General features: G+C 31.9%; 1 protein-coding gene across 2 annotated transcripts in view; it reads right to left on the bottom strand.

The window, feature by feature from the left end:
- Positions 1-14,785, bottom strand: part of WDR70 (WD repeat domain 70) — a 297,258-nt gene that overhangs the window by 241,018 nt on the left and 41,455 nt on the right. For both annotated transcript variants that reach the window (XM_031964247.1, XM_031964252.1), the window contains exons 6-7: positions 7,346-7,405; positions 2,985-3,118 (exon numbers count right to left, since the gene is read on the bottom strand). In XM_031964247.1, the coding sequence (XP_031820107.1) occupies positions 2,985-3,118; positions 7,346-7,405 (194 nt within the window). The remainder of the gene's footprint in view (positions 1-2,984; positions 3,119-7,345; positions 7,406-14,785) is intronic.

The following is a 14,785-nucleotide window of genomic DNA, read 5'->3' as shown; positions in this document are numbered from 1 at the left end:
TTAGCAGTTACTACAATAAAGGAACAGAGAGCTCAGAATATTGACATTCCTGAAACCAAAGAATCTAGACTTAAAACCAAGAAAAACTTGCCTAGCAAAACTAAGCATAAGCCTATGGGAGGGAAATGGCCCTTTAATGAAATAGAAAATTACACTCATTCCTAATTAAAAGATCACAAGTAGAAAATTTGGCACATAAATAAATACAAGAATAAAGAAAAGGATAAAATGAATTTAAAAAATCACAAAGGACTAACTAAAAAAATTCAAACTGTTTACATTCTTTTCTGGGGATATGATCATGAATTCTTTCAGAACTCTAAAATCATCAGAAGTCACAGAAGGAAACTACTTAAACAGAGGACTTGTAAATGATGATCTGACAAGACAAATAGAAAGGATAAAAAAGAGGAAGACAATGGGAGATTGGGAGGGGGAAAGGAAAATTGAGAGAAATTATCTCATATAAATATTAAGCAACCTTAAAGATGATTTTATACAACAAGAAAGGGATTCAGGATATAGTGAAAAGAGGTTACCCTGAAATCTTAGTCTTATCTGAACTGGTTAATGATTGGAAGAAAATATATATATATACACACTTAGTTGAATACAGAAAAACATCTTACTAAACAGTGAAACAGGAAAGAAAAGGGTAAAGACAGAAGGTAGATAGAAGAGTCATCATACAAGCAAAACAGACTCTTAAAGAAAGATCAGGAGAAAAAGAGAAAGAAAAGATTGTAGAATAGGATGAAAAGAAATAAAAAATTACCTATTATAACTGTGAACATGAATAAGATAAACTTAGCTAAAAAAGAGAAGAGTGTAACAGAATGTTATTAGAAACTAGAATCCCAAAATATACTGTATACAAGAAACACACTTAAAACAGAAAGATACATACAGAGTTAAAATAAGGAACTGGAGCAGAATCCATTAAGCTTCAGCTGAAGTAAAAAGATGCAAGAATAGTAACCATGATCTCAGACAAAACAAAAACAAAAGCAAACCAGAGTTAGGCTGGTGCACCATAAACTGGCCAGAATAGGAAAAGATTGAGACACTGAGATTTAGATCCAAGAAGTCCAGGTAATTATGAATAAATGCTGCAAAATAAAGAAAAATTATCTGAACCTAGAGGAGACAGAGAACTTTGTAGAATTTGATAAGAACATGAAATCACACCACACTATTCCTGAGTGGTTCAACAGGGAAATGAGAATTATATGAGGAGAATTTAAGGCATTAACTATAAATGATAATGGACATAAAAAAATGGAATCTGCAATAGCCAATCTCACCAAAGAAAAACAGAGAATATACTGGGGATATAAATATATGGAAATAAAAGACAATCTAGAAGAAAAGCAAAAAGCAATAGCATTCAAAGAAAACATGTTCACTATATAAGCAAAACAGAATGTGTAGAGAAAACCTAAGAATCACAGCTCTCCCAAAAGAACAAGACAGGACAAAAAAAATTTAATATTACAATGCATATCATAATAGGAAATAATTAAAGAAAAGCTGATCAGTAGAAAAGATTATGTATGCAATATACAAAAGCAAATAAACATAGTACCTAATGTTTGGTAAAACCAAAGATCCTAGGTATTGGGATAAGAACTTGTTATTCAAAGAAATCTGTTGGAAAAGCTATAAAGTAGAATGGCAGAAACTACAATAGCTCCAAACATATACCAAAAGAAGATCAAAATAGTTTAAATGTATGTTTTAGGAAGCTGATATCATAAACACATTAGTGGAACATGAGAGAAATTTACCTGTCAGAGTATGAATAAGGGAAAAGCTCATGAGTAAACAAGAGGCAGAGAGGTCGACAGGTAATGTAATGATTTTATTACATAAAAATAAAAAGCACACAAACAAAACCAACTTGGCTAAAATTAGAAACAAGGGGGAAAAAATCTATAGCAATTTCTCTGATAAAGATTTCATTTCTAAAATATGGAGGAAATTTGAGTCAATTTTACAAGAAAAAGGGCCATTCTCTAATTAATAATTGGATAAAAAGCATATGAATAAGCATTTTTCAAAGGAAGAAATCCAAGCTATCAATAATATGAAAAAATACTCTAAATCACTATAATTAGAAAAATGCAAATAAAAACTCTGAGATACCAGCTCATACCCATCATTAGCAAACTTAGAAAAAAGGAAAATGACAAATCCTGGAGGGCGGTAAGAAAACAGGTACTTTTACACACTGTTAGTGAAGCTGTTTGTATATCTTTTGATCCAGGAATACTACTATAAACACCCTAAAAGCTGATATTCTATTTAAACTATTTCCTTCACATCAAAAAAATTCTTTTTTTTGTTGCAAAATTCAATTTATATACTATCTCAGTATTAATTTTTTTTTGCAAAAATTTGACTATAAACACATTACATATAATAGTTTAACAAAACCATTAGATTGTGAATCTGAAATTAGGAGTTTAAATCTCCTTATATACCAGAGAAAGTTACAAGAACTGCTAATTCTTGATCCCATGATTAAAACCCATGGCTTTCTCACTTTTAAAAGATAATGGTCATCAGGAGAAAGAAGAAGAAAGAAAAGTCATGTATAAAAATGTTTATAACAGCTTTTTTGATGGTGCCAAAGAATTGGAAACTGAGAAGATTGCTCATCAATTGAAAATAGTTAAACAAGTAATGATAGATGAATATGAGGAAATACAATTGTGGTATAAGAAATGATGAAGGAGTTGGTTTCAAAATCTGAGAAAACTTTTATAAACTGATGCCAAATAAAATGAACAGAATAGGATAACATTTCATACTATAACAATAATGAAAGACTTAATAACTGATCAATACAACAACCAATCATAATTCCAAAAGACTCATGATAAATATAAAAATACTGATAAATAACTGAGGATTATTTAAATTTCAGTTATTAAAGAGTGTGACTTCAAATATGAAGAAAAAGCAGTCATTTTAATACATACCAATCACAAGGTTGAAGAGATCGGAAAGCTTGAAGGGAAGCATCCATCCCTGCAAAATCCCAAAATTTAACATCATAATCAAATCCTCCTGTTACCAAACGGGCACCAGAAGGGTCCAGACCTAAAGCAGAAACCTAAAGGAAAGAAAAGGCATGCAAAAATAATTAAAGATGATCGATTACAGCCTATCTTCATAAGCTATAACATGTTCCTGAAAAAAATAAAAATAAAAGAGAACAATTTCTTTAATATATATTCAATTATTGCTGAAAGGATTACTTCATTCTTTGGATTTGCATTCCTAGCACCTAGCATAGCACCTGGTATATAACAAGTACTTCCTAAACACCTGCTAACTGATTTATGAAGTATTTAGATGTATGTATTCTTTCTTTTGAACCCACTTGCATAAACTACTTGTACAACCCTTCAATGTGAGATCATTTTTCCCATTCTCCTCCCTCTCTTCCTCCCAGAGTAAATTCTTCTTCCCTTTCTTTTCCATTTTTTTTTTTTTAAGACAAACAAAATGTAACAGAACCCTCCTGGGTCTTCTGTATAATTAAGCTTTCTCTATGCCCCCAGATTATGATAGAATTCTGAAGGAATCCATGTATGTCTCCACATTGGAATGTAAACATTTTATTTTTTGTTAGTTCCTTATAATTTTTTGCTCGTGTCTAACTTTCTATGCTTCTTTTGATACCTGTGTTGGTATACCCATTTTTTTTTTTTTTTTGCTCTAATCTTTTCATCAGGGAGGCTTGAAAGTTCTCAACTTCATTAAAGATACTTTTTTTCCTTATTGAATTACACTCAGTTTTTCTTGTGGTAAGTCTCATTCTTTTGCTTTGGGGAATATCATATTCCAAGCTCACCAATTCTTTATAATAGTAGCTAGTCTGATCCTAACTGTTTGTCCTGACTCTTTATATGGTAGCAGTTAATTGATACATTCCCAAGCACACACCCCCAACATCATTTCCTAAGGTCCTTGTCTCCCTAGTGGACTCTCTTCCTCCTCTGATAAAATCAAATTGGTCCCAGCTTCTTCAGTGCACTTGTGTAGGGCCAAGAAAAAGTCCATGCCTCTCAAATGTGGTTGGTGCCAAATATCATTTAAGTCACTATAACCTGATGACGGACCAGACACGTTTCTATCTAAGAGATGAGGGCAGCTAACTGCAATCAAAGAAAACAAATGGCAGTGTATCCTTGCTGCATTTATCTGTTAAATGTTCATTGCCTCACAAATGCCTATTTTTTCCCAACATCAAACCTAAAGTAAGAGAATGATGGTGGAAGCAGTTAGATGACGCAGTAGATAGAGCACCAGCCCTGAAGTCAGGAAGATCTGAGTTCAAATTTAACCTCAGACAAGTAACACTTCCTAGCTGTGTGACCCTGGGCAGGTCAATTAACCCCAATTGCCTCAATCAAAAAACAAAACAAAAAAAGAGAGAGAGAGAGAGAATGATGGCTTCTGAGCCACACTTCAAGGACTGGCTAGCAGCAAGGAGGGTCCAGTTGAGATTGTGTGACATTATTTGTAGTGAACCCATTTGCATGATTTTTCCATATTTGTTCAATAGCTCATGTGTAGGAGTGAAGGTAATGAATGGTGGGAATAATCCAAAGTTGTGGCCTGGCTGACTGTAACTGATAATAAAATAAGGAGGCTAGAGAGTCCAGAGAACTGAAGAAAAGACTAGATAGAGGCATGATAAGGACAAAGTCAAAGGCTCTAAAAGGGAAGGGACAGGGAGAAGTGAAAAGCCAATAGATTATAATCAGATAAGAGGATTTCAGAATGCTGGTATCCAAATGAAGTGTTTCTGATATAATACCTAATGAAACTAGAGATCTTTGATTCTTTAGAAATACTGGCAAAGCTAAAACACTGCTACTTTTCACTATTCTGAGACATCTTATTAATACTAATAGAAGCAATGTCTATTTTAATCAATTTCTTATTTTTCAGATTTAAGATTTCATTATCTATTGAGCTGAACTTAATGGAAACATCAGAATGAAACTACTTAATCAAAAGTGTCATCTTCATGTCTTTTTACTACTTTTAATTTGACTTTAACCTTTTTAAAAAGTTTTAACCTTTTTAAAAAGAACTGTTTAATCAGTATGAATAACTGATTTTCACATTAGTAATCAGCCATTTCCATGCCTATATTTCTTGTAATGACATTTTACATTCACCAAGTCTAACATTTCTAATTCTAATCCTGACGAAAGAATTCATAATCTAAAGTGTAAAGTCAAATCAAGGCAAGAAGCATTGATGAAGATTCTGGTAAGCTACAGACCCTCAGCTAAAACCCTGGAGATAGAGAGACGCAAAAACCAGTCCTTGATTTCAAAAAGTTAATGTAAGAGACAACATACATATAACTGAGGAAGAAGATAACAACTATACATATAAGTATATAGAGAATACATACAAACATATAAAAAATAAATATTATAAAGTATTTTGGGATAGATGCCCTACTGGCTAAGTAAGAGGAGATTAGCAAGTTGTAGTGTTGTTCTTCTTTTTCTAGAATATGATGGTTCTCTTAGGAGCAGGTTTCTTGGGGAGGTTTCCTGGAGGCAGCCTTAGTTTCAGTTCAGAGTAATAATCACTTCAAATGCCCAGTTAGCTTTCTTTGGTTCCGAGAGCTCTTGTTGCTAGCTTCAGCCTCTCTCTGAATCTTGCTTCTGCCCAACTCCGACTCCTGGCTTCTTCTGAACTGACTGACACTCTCAATCTTTTCAACTGAACTCTGCTGACTGAGCTCAGCTGTTTTTATGCACTCTCAAAGGTTGACTCCTCCTCTGAGAGTGGGATTATGGGAGGTGTGAATTCACAAAGTTACAAAGTTAACTTTATGAATTTCCCATACTTGTGAACTCCAATGTGTGAGCTGAGCTCTAATGTGTGACTTTTAATGTGTAAACTCTTAAAGGTGCAAACCCAAGCATACAAGCATTGCTTCCATCAATTCCACTTAGTACCTTGTTTCAAGTTCTGGCCCATAACATCAAGTATCATATAAAATGCTATTTCTCATTATTAGACACACTATCAAAACCACTACCACATCTTTGGTCACCTTTCAAAGAAAAACTTTCAAAGAAAGTCAATCCTGTCATTTAGTTACAATTCATTTTTGTCTTCAGGTTTCATTTGTAGAAATATGTAAACATGGCTATAGTTCGGTTGCTCCTGTAATGTTGTTGGACAAAATTGGCACATTAAGAATTGTCATTTAAACCAATGTTTTTAAGAAGCCTCAACAACACCCTATTCCTTCTTTTTTTTTTGCAACTATTCTATCATTGTAGCATAAGTCAAAGATGGGGCTTGGTAGAGGGAAAGAGCAAATAGAATGAGGGTCTTTGAAAACATTTATCTGTTTCATAGGTAATAATGTCCAAGAAATTTCAACAACTAATACTTTTGGAAATTAGTCTCTTTTGATTCATTAAAATCCACTTGGTGTGCAATTTTAAATTGAAAAAATTAATTTGTGCATCACTCACATAACATTTAAGAACTCAGATCATTTGAACAATACAAGGTAGATTTATATTTCATATTGAGAAATATTGAAACATATACAAAATATAATGTAAATTTTAAAAAATCCGAATAATTATGGACATTGATTATATCTATATATCTTTTAAATATGTAAGAACATAAAATATAATCAACCCAAAAAGTGGGATGGATAACTAGAAAAAAATAAGAAAAAAAAGTATTGCTTATGTTTTTTATTATTCATTTTTCTGAATGTTCTTTTTATATTCATTTATTATGTTATTTAAATTTTACAACGAAATAGTTAATCATAAATTTTTAATTAGCTTCACATAACTAAGAAATGAATGTGTTAATAAATTGTCAAAATACTGAAAAATATAGATCTCAAATGTATAGTGTCATGAGTGACAAAACTACTATTCATTCTTCACCTTAAATACTAATTCTATGAAAGTTTAAAATCAGTTATCTTTTAATAGTAGTTAAGTGTCAAGAACATCAGAATATTTTCCCATTAAAAATAAATATATTTTTTTAGTTTCCAGTCTTAGTGCTTCATGTTGCAGAATACAAACTAGATTGTAAAGGCAACAATAGCAATGACAAAAGCAAGTGTTACTATTTTTAAATAATAAGCAAGGACTGTTTCATAGCAAGGGCAGAATCTCATGATATACAAACATGTCTACCTTTTAACTCCTTTAACATTTATCATTTTTGCAACATCAGTCTTTAACTTGTCTTTACCAAATTTTAAAATTCCTTTATCATATTTTCACCAGTATAACACTTTGCAAGAAAAAAACCAAAAACTTACTGTTTTACTGCCATGTTGGAGAGTGATTTCATGAGAATCAGGAATTTTTTTGACAGGGTTCTAAAATGAGAAAATTACATTTTATGAGTGAATTTGAAGATCAATAAGAAAACATTTTTTTTTCTTCAAACCAAGCAGGTAATTCAAAACCACAGTATAAAATACAAGATAATAAAATTAAAACTTCAATCCCAAATTTTTTTTTCAATACCTTAATAGATTTGAAAATAAAAGAAACTGTGAGACTGATCTCCCCACCCAGAGTCAGAGCTATACTTCATTAACACAGGCAGAAGAATATCCATTTTACATTTTTTTTTAATTCTCTAAACACATAATCCCCTTGATCAACTGACTACTTGTAGAAAGACTTCTCATTATAATTTATCTAAATAATTCAATCTAAATTCTAATGAACTGATTTTCTATTTTTTAAGAGAACAAAAGAAACTAAGAATAACTTTCTCTTATACACAAAAGCTTTGTGATTTAATAACATTATAGAAAAAGAAAGCAATTTCAAACACAGAATAAAGGGGAAATGACTTTCAGGAATAGTTTCAAAAGAAAAAATTAATTAGTGACTTCTTATGACATGCTTCATCATTAGGACTACTATCAGCAAATAACAAAGAAAAAAAAACAAAACTCAATTTTAAAAATTTGAAGAAATTACAAATATAAAAGACAAGCACAATACACAGCACATTTTCTGAATTGTTTTCAACCCAGGCAAAATCAAACTTTGTACCATGACTACACAAAATGACTAATGCTGACATAAAAAATGAACAAGAAAATTAGCAATAATAATTTTAAACATATTATTTTTCCAGTATAAATGGTAAGTGATATAGAGATTGATAAAATGGTAGAGGCAAATTGATAAAGCAGAATAATACCAGGGACCGCTGGCTCCACTATTACTAGTAGTCTTTCTTAAGTCTGACTTTGCTTAACATAAAAAAGGATGAAACAAATTCAGTCCAACATATACAGTTGTCTTTTGTTTCCATAAACAACTCTATTTCACTAAAAACATCCATAGAATCACCACCACCCCCAGTACACTGGACTTTATGATCAACTAGGTAAACCCTCTTTTTATAGGATGATTTTAAGTGATGTCTATATGTAATTGCAAGAATGTCATTTATTATTTCACTGTGAATAGTTGACTATAAGAATATGCTTTGCTCTCTGTTTATTGTTAAACTTAAATGACAATATACTGCATTAGTTTTTGCTATGCTTTACTGACATAACGAATCTACTCCAGTGAATTAGGAACTGAAAATGATTACTTTCTTACCTAAAGAAAAGCAGAAAGCACCAAGATGAGAGAAAAAAGATTGCTCTGCATTTACTATATAGAAGACTGACTCAATCCATCACTAACATAGGCCTGAGAAAAAGGACTTGAGCAATAAGATAAGAACAGAATGGGAAGATGAAAAACTAAACATTTTTCCATTTTCTCCTGAGTTTTAACTTATTTTCATAAGGCAAAGTTAAATCTTCTCTTCTAAATTATCTGGGCCATCCATTCCATTTAATTATTAGGAATGGCAGTAAAGCAATAAATTTGTAAGCAATATATAAAAGAAACACTTAGAATAAACTATTACATTTTGTCTTCTCCTATGGAGTTCTTTCAAAACTCCACAAATAACAGAAAGTCAGACTGAAGAATATTTCATTTAAATACAGAACATGCATGTGAATACATATAAATACTTATGTACTTAAATATATATTTGTGCATAGATGTAATCAACATTTTAAAGAGTAAAAAATCTGACAACATAGATCTACTTAGTATTTATGTTAGAAAATAAATGTTTATGCTTAAAATCAAAGTGTTGTTGAAAAACATGTAAGGCATAAGTCATAAAAAGTAAACATAACTGGCATAATGAAATCACCTAAAATAATAATCCAGCTCTTAAAAAATGTTTTTATATATTCAGCTGATTGTGACTATTCTTTTTCCAGAACTCAGGATTTTTTGAAATATGTCTTGGTGTGAAATTTGTGAAACCATTCAAATATATTTAAGATTGGCTGGCCCAGGGACAGACATCATAAAGCACAAGACTTCAATGAATCTTTTTATTACCAGAATCCATAACAAGTAATGGAACTTTAAAGTGAGAAAAAAAAAATTATGTTTGCTTCCAATATCAACAAAGGATCATTTCTCAGGCTCTCTAGTTTACCCCTAACAACAAATAAAACTACTATACATATCTTGAATACTGTGAAAGATTCCATCTGATCTCAATCTTCACAAGAAATTCAAATTTAAAAATCGAAATCTCTTTTCTGGGATAAAAAAATAGGAAAGTAAACATGCACACTGACAGGTTCCCAATAAGAATCCTATCAAGAAATGTCTAAAAGAAGGTTCATATCAATCGGGAGCCTAAAAAGTATAAAATGGGGAGCTTTCCTTCGCTGAGAAGTTTCATGCTGATATAACCTTGGTGGTACATATAGTACAGAGCGGACCAGGTTGAGAAAATCTACTCATGAGTGACCTTGAAAAACACAGTCCTATAAAAGTTATGAGAAATTAAGACAGCACTGAAGTCAGGAACTCTGAATCTAAAATAGAACCCATGTTGTCTCTGAAACTGCCCCTGATTTAGGATAGTCACCTGAATAATATGTCTCTTCCTCTCTAGAGTGCCTGGCTTCTAAAAGACCACAGGTCCAAGCTGAGACTAGAAGCTATGTCCTGCAGGCAAGAATTTACTGGTAATTCAGGCTCATAAGAATGGATGACTTTAAAATTTCAAATCCCATTCATTACATGTTAGATTATTATGTGTTCAGCACAAAGTTAACACAGTAAGAGATATTCACATTTGATTAATTTCTGTAACAACTAGTCTTGGAAGAATAAAATTGTACTAATAAATTATTTGAAGCTTAAAGTTTCAAAAATTACTGCCTACTCCCTTTTATACTAAACAACCTTAAAATTATTTCATTTTATTCTTAAATATTAAATTGTTTGTCATTACCTGTAAAAAGTTCCAGCAATATGTATGGAAATGGAAAGAAACAAAGAGGTAAGTTGTGTTATCACTACAAAGTTGGAGGCAAAATCAATTTACCTATATTCTATCAACCTCACTTTGTTCACTCAGCCAGCCCAACCAAAAGAACCAGAGTTCAATTAATCATGTCACTTTGACAAGAGAATACATACTGTTTTGCTATTAAACTAAAGAAGTATCCAAAATATAAATCTGTTTATTATAAATGCTTTGCTCTGACAAATGTGAAATAATACAAGAGAGAATTGAGAATTCCCTTAATGGGCCAATTTTCATGAAGTATTATTTTCTCTTTGAAATATATTGTAATATTCTCTCTAAAATGTAATATTCTCTGTTGAGAGTTTCTTGGAGTCTCTGGGAGCAGCCTTCCTTTTAGTTCAGTAATCACCACAAGTGTAGCCAGGTGTCAAGTCCAAATACTTTATTATTTCTTTCAAAGTCCTATCTCCTTCACTTGGGGCTCAGCTAGTTTTCTGGAGGTCTTCCGGAGAATTGGTTTCAGTGAGGAAGCGAAGGAGAGCCTGCCACCAAGGTGGTATGAGATGGAATGAATCTGTTTGAGTCCAAGGGCTTGTGCTCCAGCCTTCAGCCTTCTGTCTGCTTGTCTCTGAATCTCCTTGGCTGAGGCTTCTAACTTATATGCTACAGACTGAGTACAAACCAATCATTATATCACTAGGAAACCATTATTTATTGTAAGATTAAATCAGTGCTGAACTAGATTTAACCCTTGTCTCCTCAATTCCACTTAGTACTTTGTTTCAAGTTCTGGCCCATAACATCTCCTTGTAGGATTAAATCAATCATATTGTACCATGCTAAATTAGATAACTATGGTTTCTATCAATTCCACTGACTTAGTATCTTATAAGAATCCTTTGTTTCAAGTTCAGAGTTCTGAGACATAACAATATACATCAAAAAATTTTATGAAACTCAATATATAAACAAAAACTTTCATATCCTTAAAAACAAACAAAGTGGAGATCATCACTCTTTAAAAAGAAAAAGGCAGACACAGACATTTTCTTTGGGAAAAAAAAAAAAAGTTATTTTATTGCTAAGGAATCCAATAAAAATAATCTTGGGTAATTTTATTTTTTTTTTAATTATAGCTTTTTATTTACAAGTTATATGCATGGATAATTTTACAGCATTGACAACTGCCAAACCTTTTGTTCCAATTTTTCCCCTCCTTTCCCCCATCCCTTCCTCCCCCCCATGGCAGGTTGACCAATACATGTTAAATATGTTAAAGTATAAATTAAATACAATCTAAGTATATATGTCCTAACAGTTATTTTGCTGTACAAAAAGAATTGGAGTTTGAAATAGTGTACTATTAGCCTGTGAAGGAAATCAAAAATGCAGGTGGACAAAAATATAGGGATTGGGAATTCTATGTAATGGTTCATAGTCATCTCCCAGAGTTCTTTCACTGGGTATAGCTGATTCAATTCATTACTGCTCTATTGGAACTGATTTGGTTCATCTCATTGCTGAAGATGGCCACGTCCATCAGAATTGATCATAGTATTGTTGTTGAAGTATATAATGATCTCCTGGTCCTGCTCATTTCACTCAGCATCAGTTCATGTAAGTCTCTCCAGGCCTTTCTGAAATCATCCTGCTGGTCATTTCTTACAGAACAATAATATTCCATAATATTCATATACCACAATTTATTCAGCCATTCTCCAATTGATGGGCATCCACTCAGTTTCCAGTTTCTGGCCACTACAAAGAGACCTGCCACAAACATTCGTGCACATACAGATCTTGGGTAATTTTATAATGAAAACAAATGCAACTTTGAAAATACACCCAAACACTGAGCATTTGGGGAATTGTAACAATGCAGGAACTTTCAATTAAAATAACTACTTTTTATTCTACTGGCTTCATGATAGTTTTAAAATTTCTAGTAAATTATCTAAGTGGTTCAATAAGTATTCTAAATTACAGAAAAAGACCAGCACAGGAGCCTTTACAAATATATTAAATGTTACTATATATTATTTGGGTAATTCTAAGAACTACAAGCCACAGAAATGATTTCATAAGAGTAATTCAGAATTGCATAATAAAAGAGGCAGAGATACTTTAAAAATAAATTAAATATTTATTTACTTCTATAATATTAACTAAGGCACAACAAATTATAAAGTGGTAATGCCTTCACTTAAAAAGCTGAATTTAGGACTAAAATTATTTTTCTTTTAAAATATTCTCATTTGAGTAGTTTGGAACTATGCTCAAAAAGTTATCCTTTTGCATACCCTTTGATCCAGCAGTGTTACTACTGGGCTTATATCCCAAAGAGATCATAAAGAAGGGAAAGGGCCCTGTATGTGCACGAATGTTTGTGGCAGCCCTCTTTGTATTGGCTAGAAACTGGAAACTGAGTCGATGCCCATCAGTTGGAGAATGGCTGAATAAATTGTGGTATATGAATATTATGGAATATTATTGTTCTTTAAGAAATGACCAACAGGAGGATTTCAGAAAGGCCTGGAGAGACTTACATGAACTGATGCTGAGTGAAATGAGCAGGACCAGGAGATCATTATATACTTCAACAACAATACTATATGATGACCAGTTCTGATGGACCTGGCCATCCTCAGCAACGAGACAACCAAATCATTTCCAATGGAGCAGTAATGAACTGAACCAGCTACGCCCAGAGAAAGAACTCTGGGAGATGACTAAAAACTATTACATTGAATTCCCAATCCCCATATTTATGCCCACCTGCATTTTTTATTTCCTTCACAAGCTAATTGTACAATATTTCAGAGTCTGATTCTTTTTGTACAGCAAAATAACGGTTTGGTCATGTATACTTATTGTGTATCTAATTTATATTTAAATATATTCAACATCTACTGGTCATCCTGCCATCTGGGGGAGGGGGGTGGGGGGTAAGAGGTGAAAAATTGGAACAAGAGGTTTGGCAATTGTTAATGCTGTAAAGTTACCCATACATATAACCTGTAAATAAAAGGCTATTAAATAAAATTTTAAAAAAAGAAAAAAAAAAAAAGAAAAAGCAGCAAACAAATAAACAAACAAACAAAAATAAAATAAAATATTCTCATTTTAGAGCAATTTGGATTTATGCCCAAAATACTACCAAATTGTGCACATCCTTTGATCCAGCCATGCCACTACTAGGTCTGTCTCCCAAAGGATCATAAAAGAGGAAAAAGACCCACATGTACAAAAATAGTTGTGACAGTCCTTTTTGTAGTGACAAGGAATTGGAAACTGAGCTGGACAATGACTGAATAAACTGTGGTATTTGAAAGTAGTGGAATATTATTTTTCTATAAGAAATGAATAGGCTGATTTCAGAAAAGCCTGGAAAGGCTTAACATGAACTGATGCTATGTGAAGTGAGCAGAAGAGGAGAACATTATATACAGTAACAAGTAAAATTATTTGATTATCAACTATGAAAAGCTTAGCTATTCTTAGCAAGATAATTCCAAGAGACTTGGGATAGAAAATACCATTGCCATCCAGAGAGAGAACTACGGAGACTGAATGCGGATTGAAGCACTATTTTTGTTTTTTGTTTTTCACAACATATCTAATATGGAAATATGTTTATATTATATGATTGTATTGTAATGATTGTACATGTATATAACCTATAGAAAATTACTTGCTGTTTTGGGGAGGGGAGAAAGCAAATAATTTGGAACTCAAAATCTTACAAAAGCAAATGTTGAAAACTATCTTTACATGAAATTGGGAGAAAAAATTTAAATGGTCTTATTTTAGAAAAGCCAATATTGCCATAATGTTCAAAAAGAACTGGAAGAAGGGGGAAATGCACGAGAAAAGGTTTTTATATTTAAAGCATTTTCTTGTTAAAATTTTTTTCTTTTCTAAAATAATTATTCCAAAAAAACTAAGCACAACCAAATTTTATATTTATTACAAACATTATCACATCCAAAAACAAATGAACAAAAATTTAAATTGAAAAGCTTCTTTGTGAAGTTTCTGGCAGAAACACATCCTATTCTTTCTCATCCGGGTTTTGAAAATGTGAAAATGTCTCAGAACACCAAATAATAAATAATAATAAATAATAAAACTGAACTAACAAATAATAAAACTGAACTTATTGATAAAGCTTAATGAAAGGTGAATATTGATAAAGAACTTTAATTATATTGTTTTGAAAGTTGTCCTAATATTTAGTTCACTTAAAAGTAAAGCAATATGATAATCTCGAAGGGCATATTTTGGCAAAAGAGAGCAATCAAATATTAATGAAAATCAGTGTGACTTATTCTATTTTGGTAATTCAATAAACTTCCTAGATTGTAAAATGTACCAAAATATCCCAAATATTCTA

The sequence above is a fragment of the Sarcophilus harrisii genome, chromosome 1, assembly GCF_902635505.1.
Source record: "Sarcophilus harrisii chromosome 1, mSarHar1.11, whole genome shotgun sequence".
Lineage (NCBI taxonomy): Eukaryota > Metazoa > Chordata > Mammalia > Dasyuromorphia > Dasyuridae > Sarcophilus > Sarcophilus harrisii.
The sequence above is the reverse complement of the archived record's forward strand: the minus strand, read 5'-3'. Positions and strand labels throughout refer to the sequence as shown.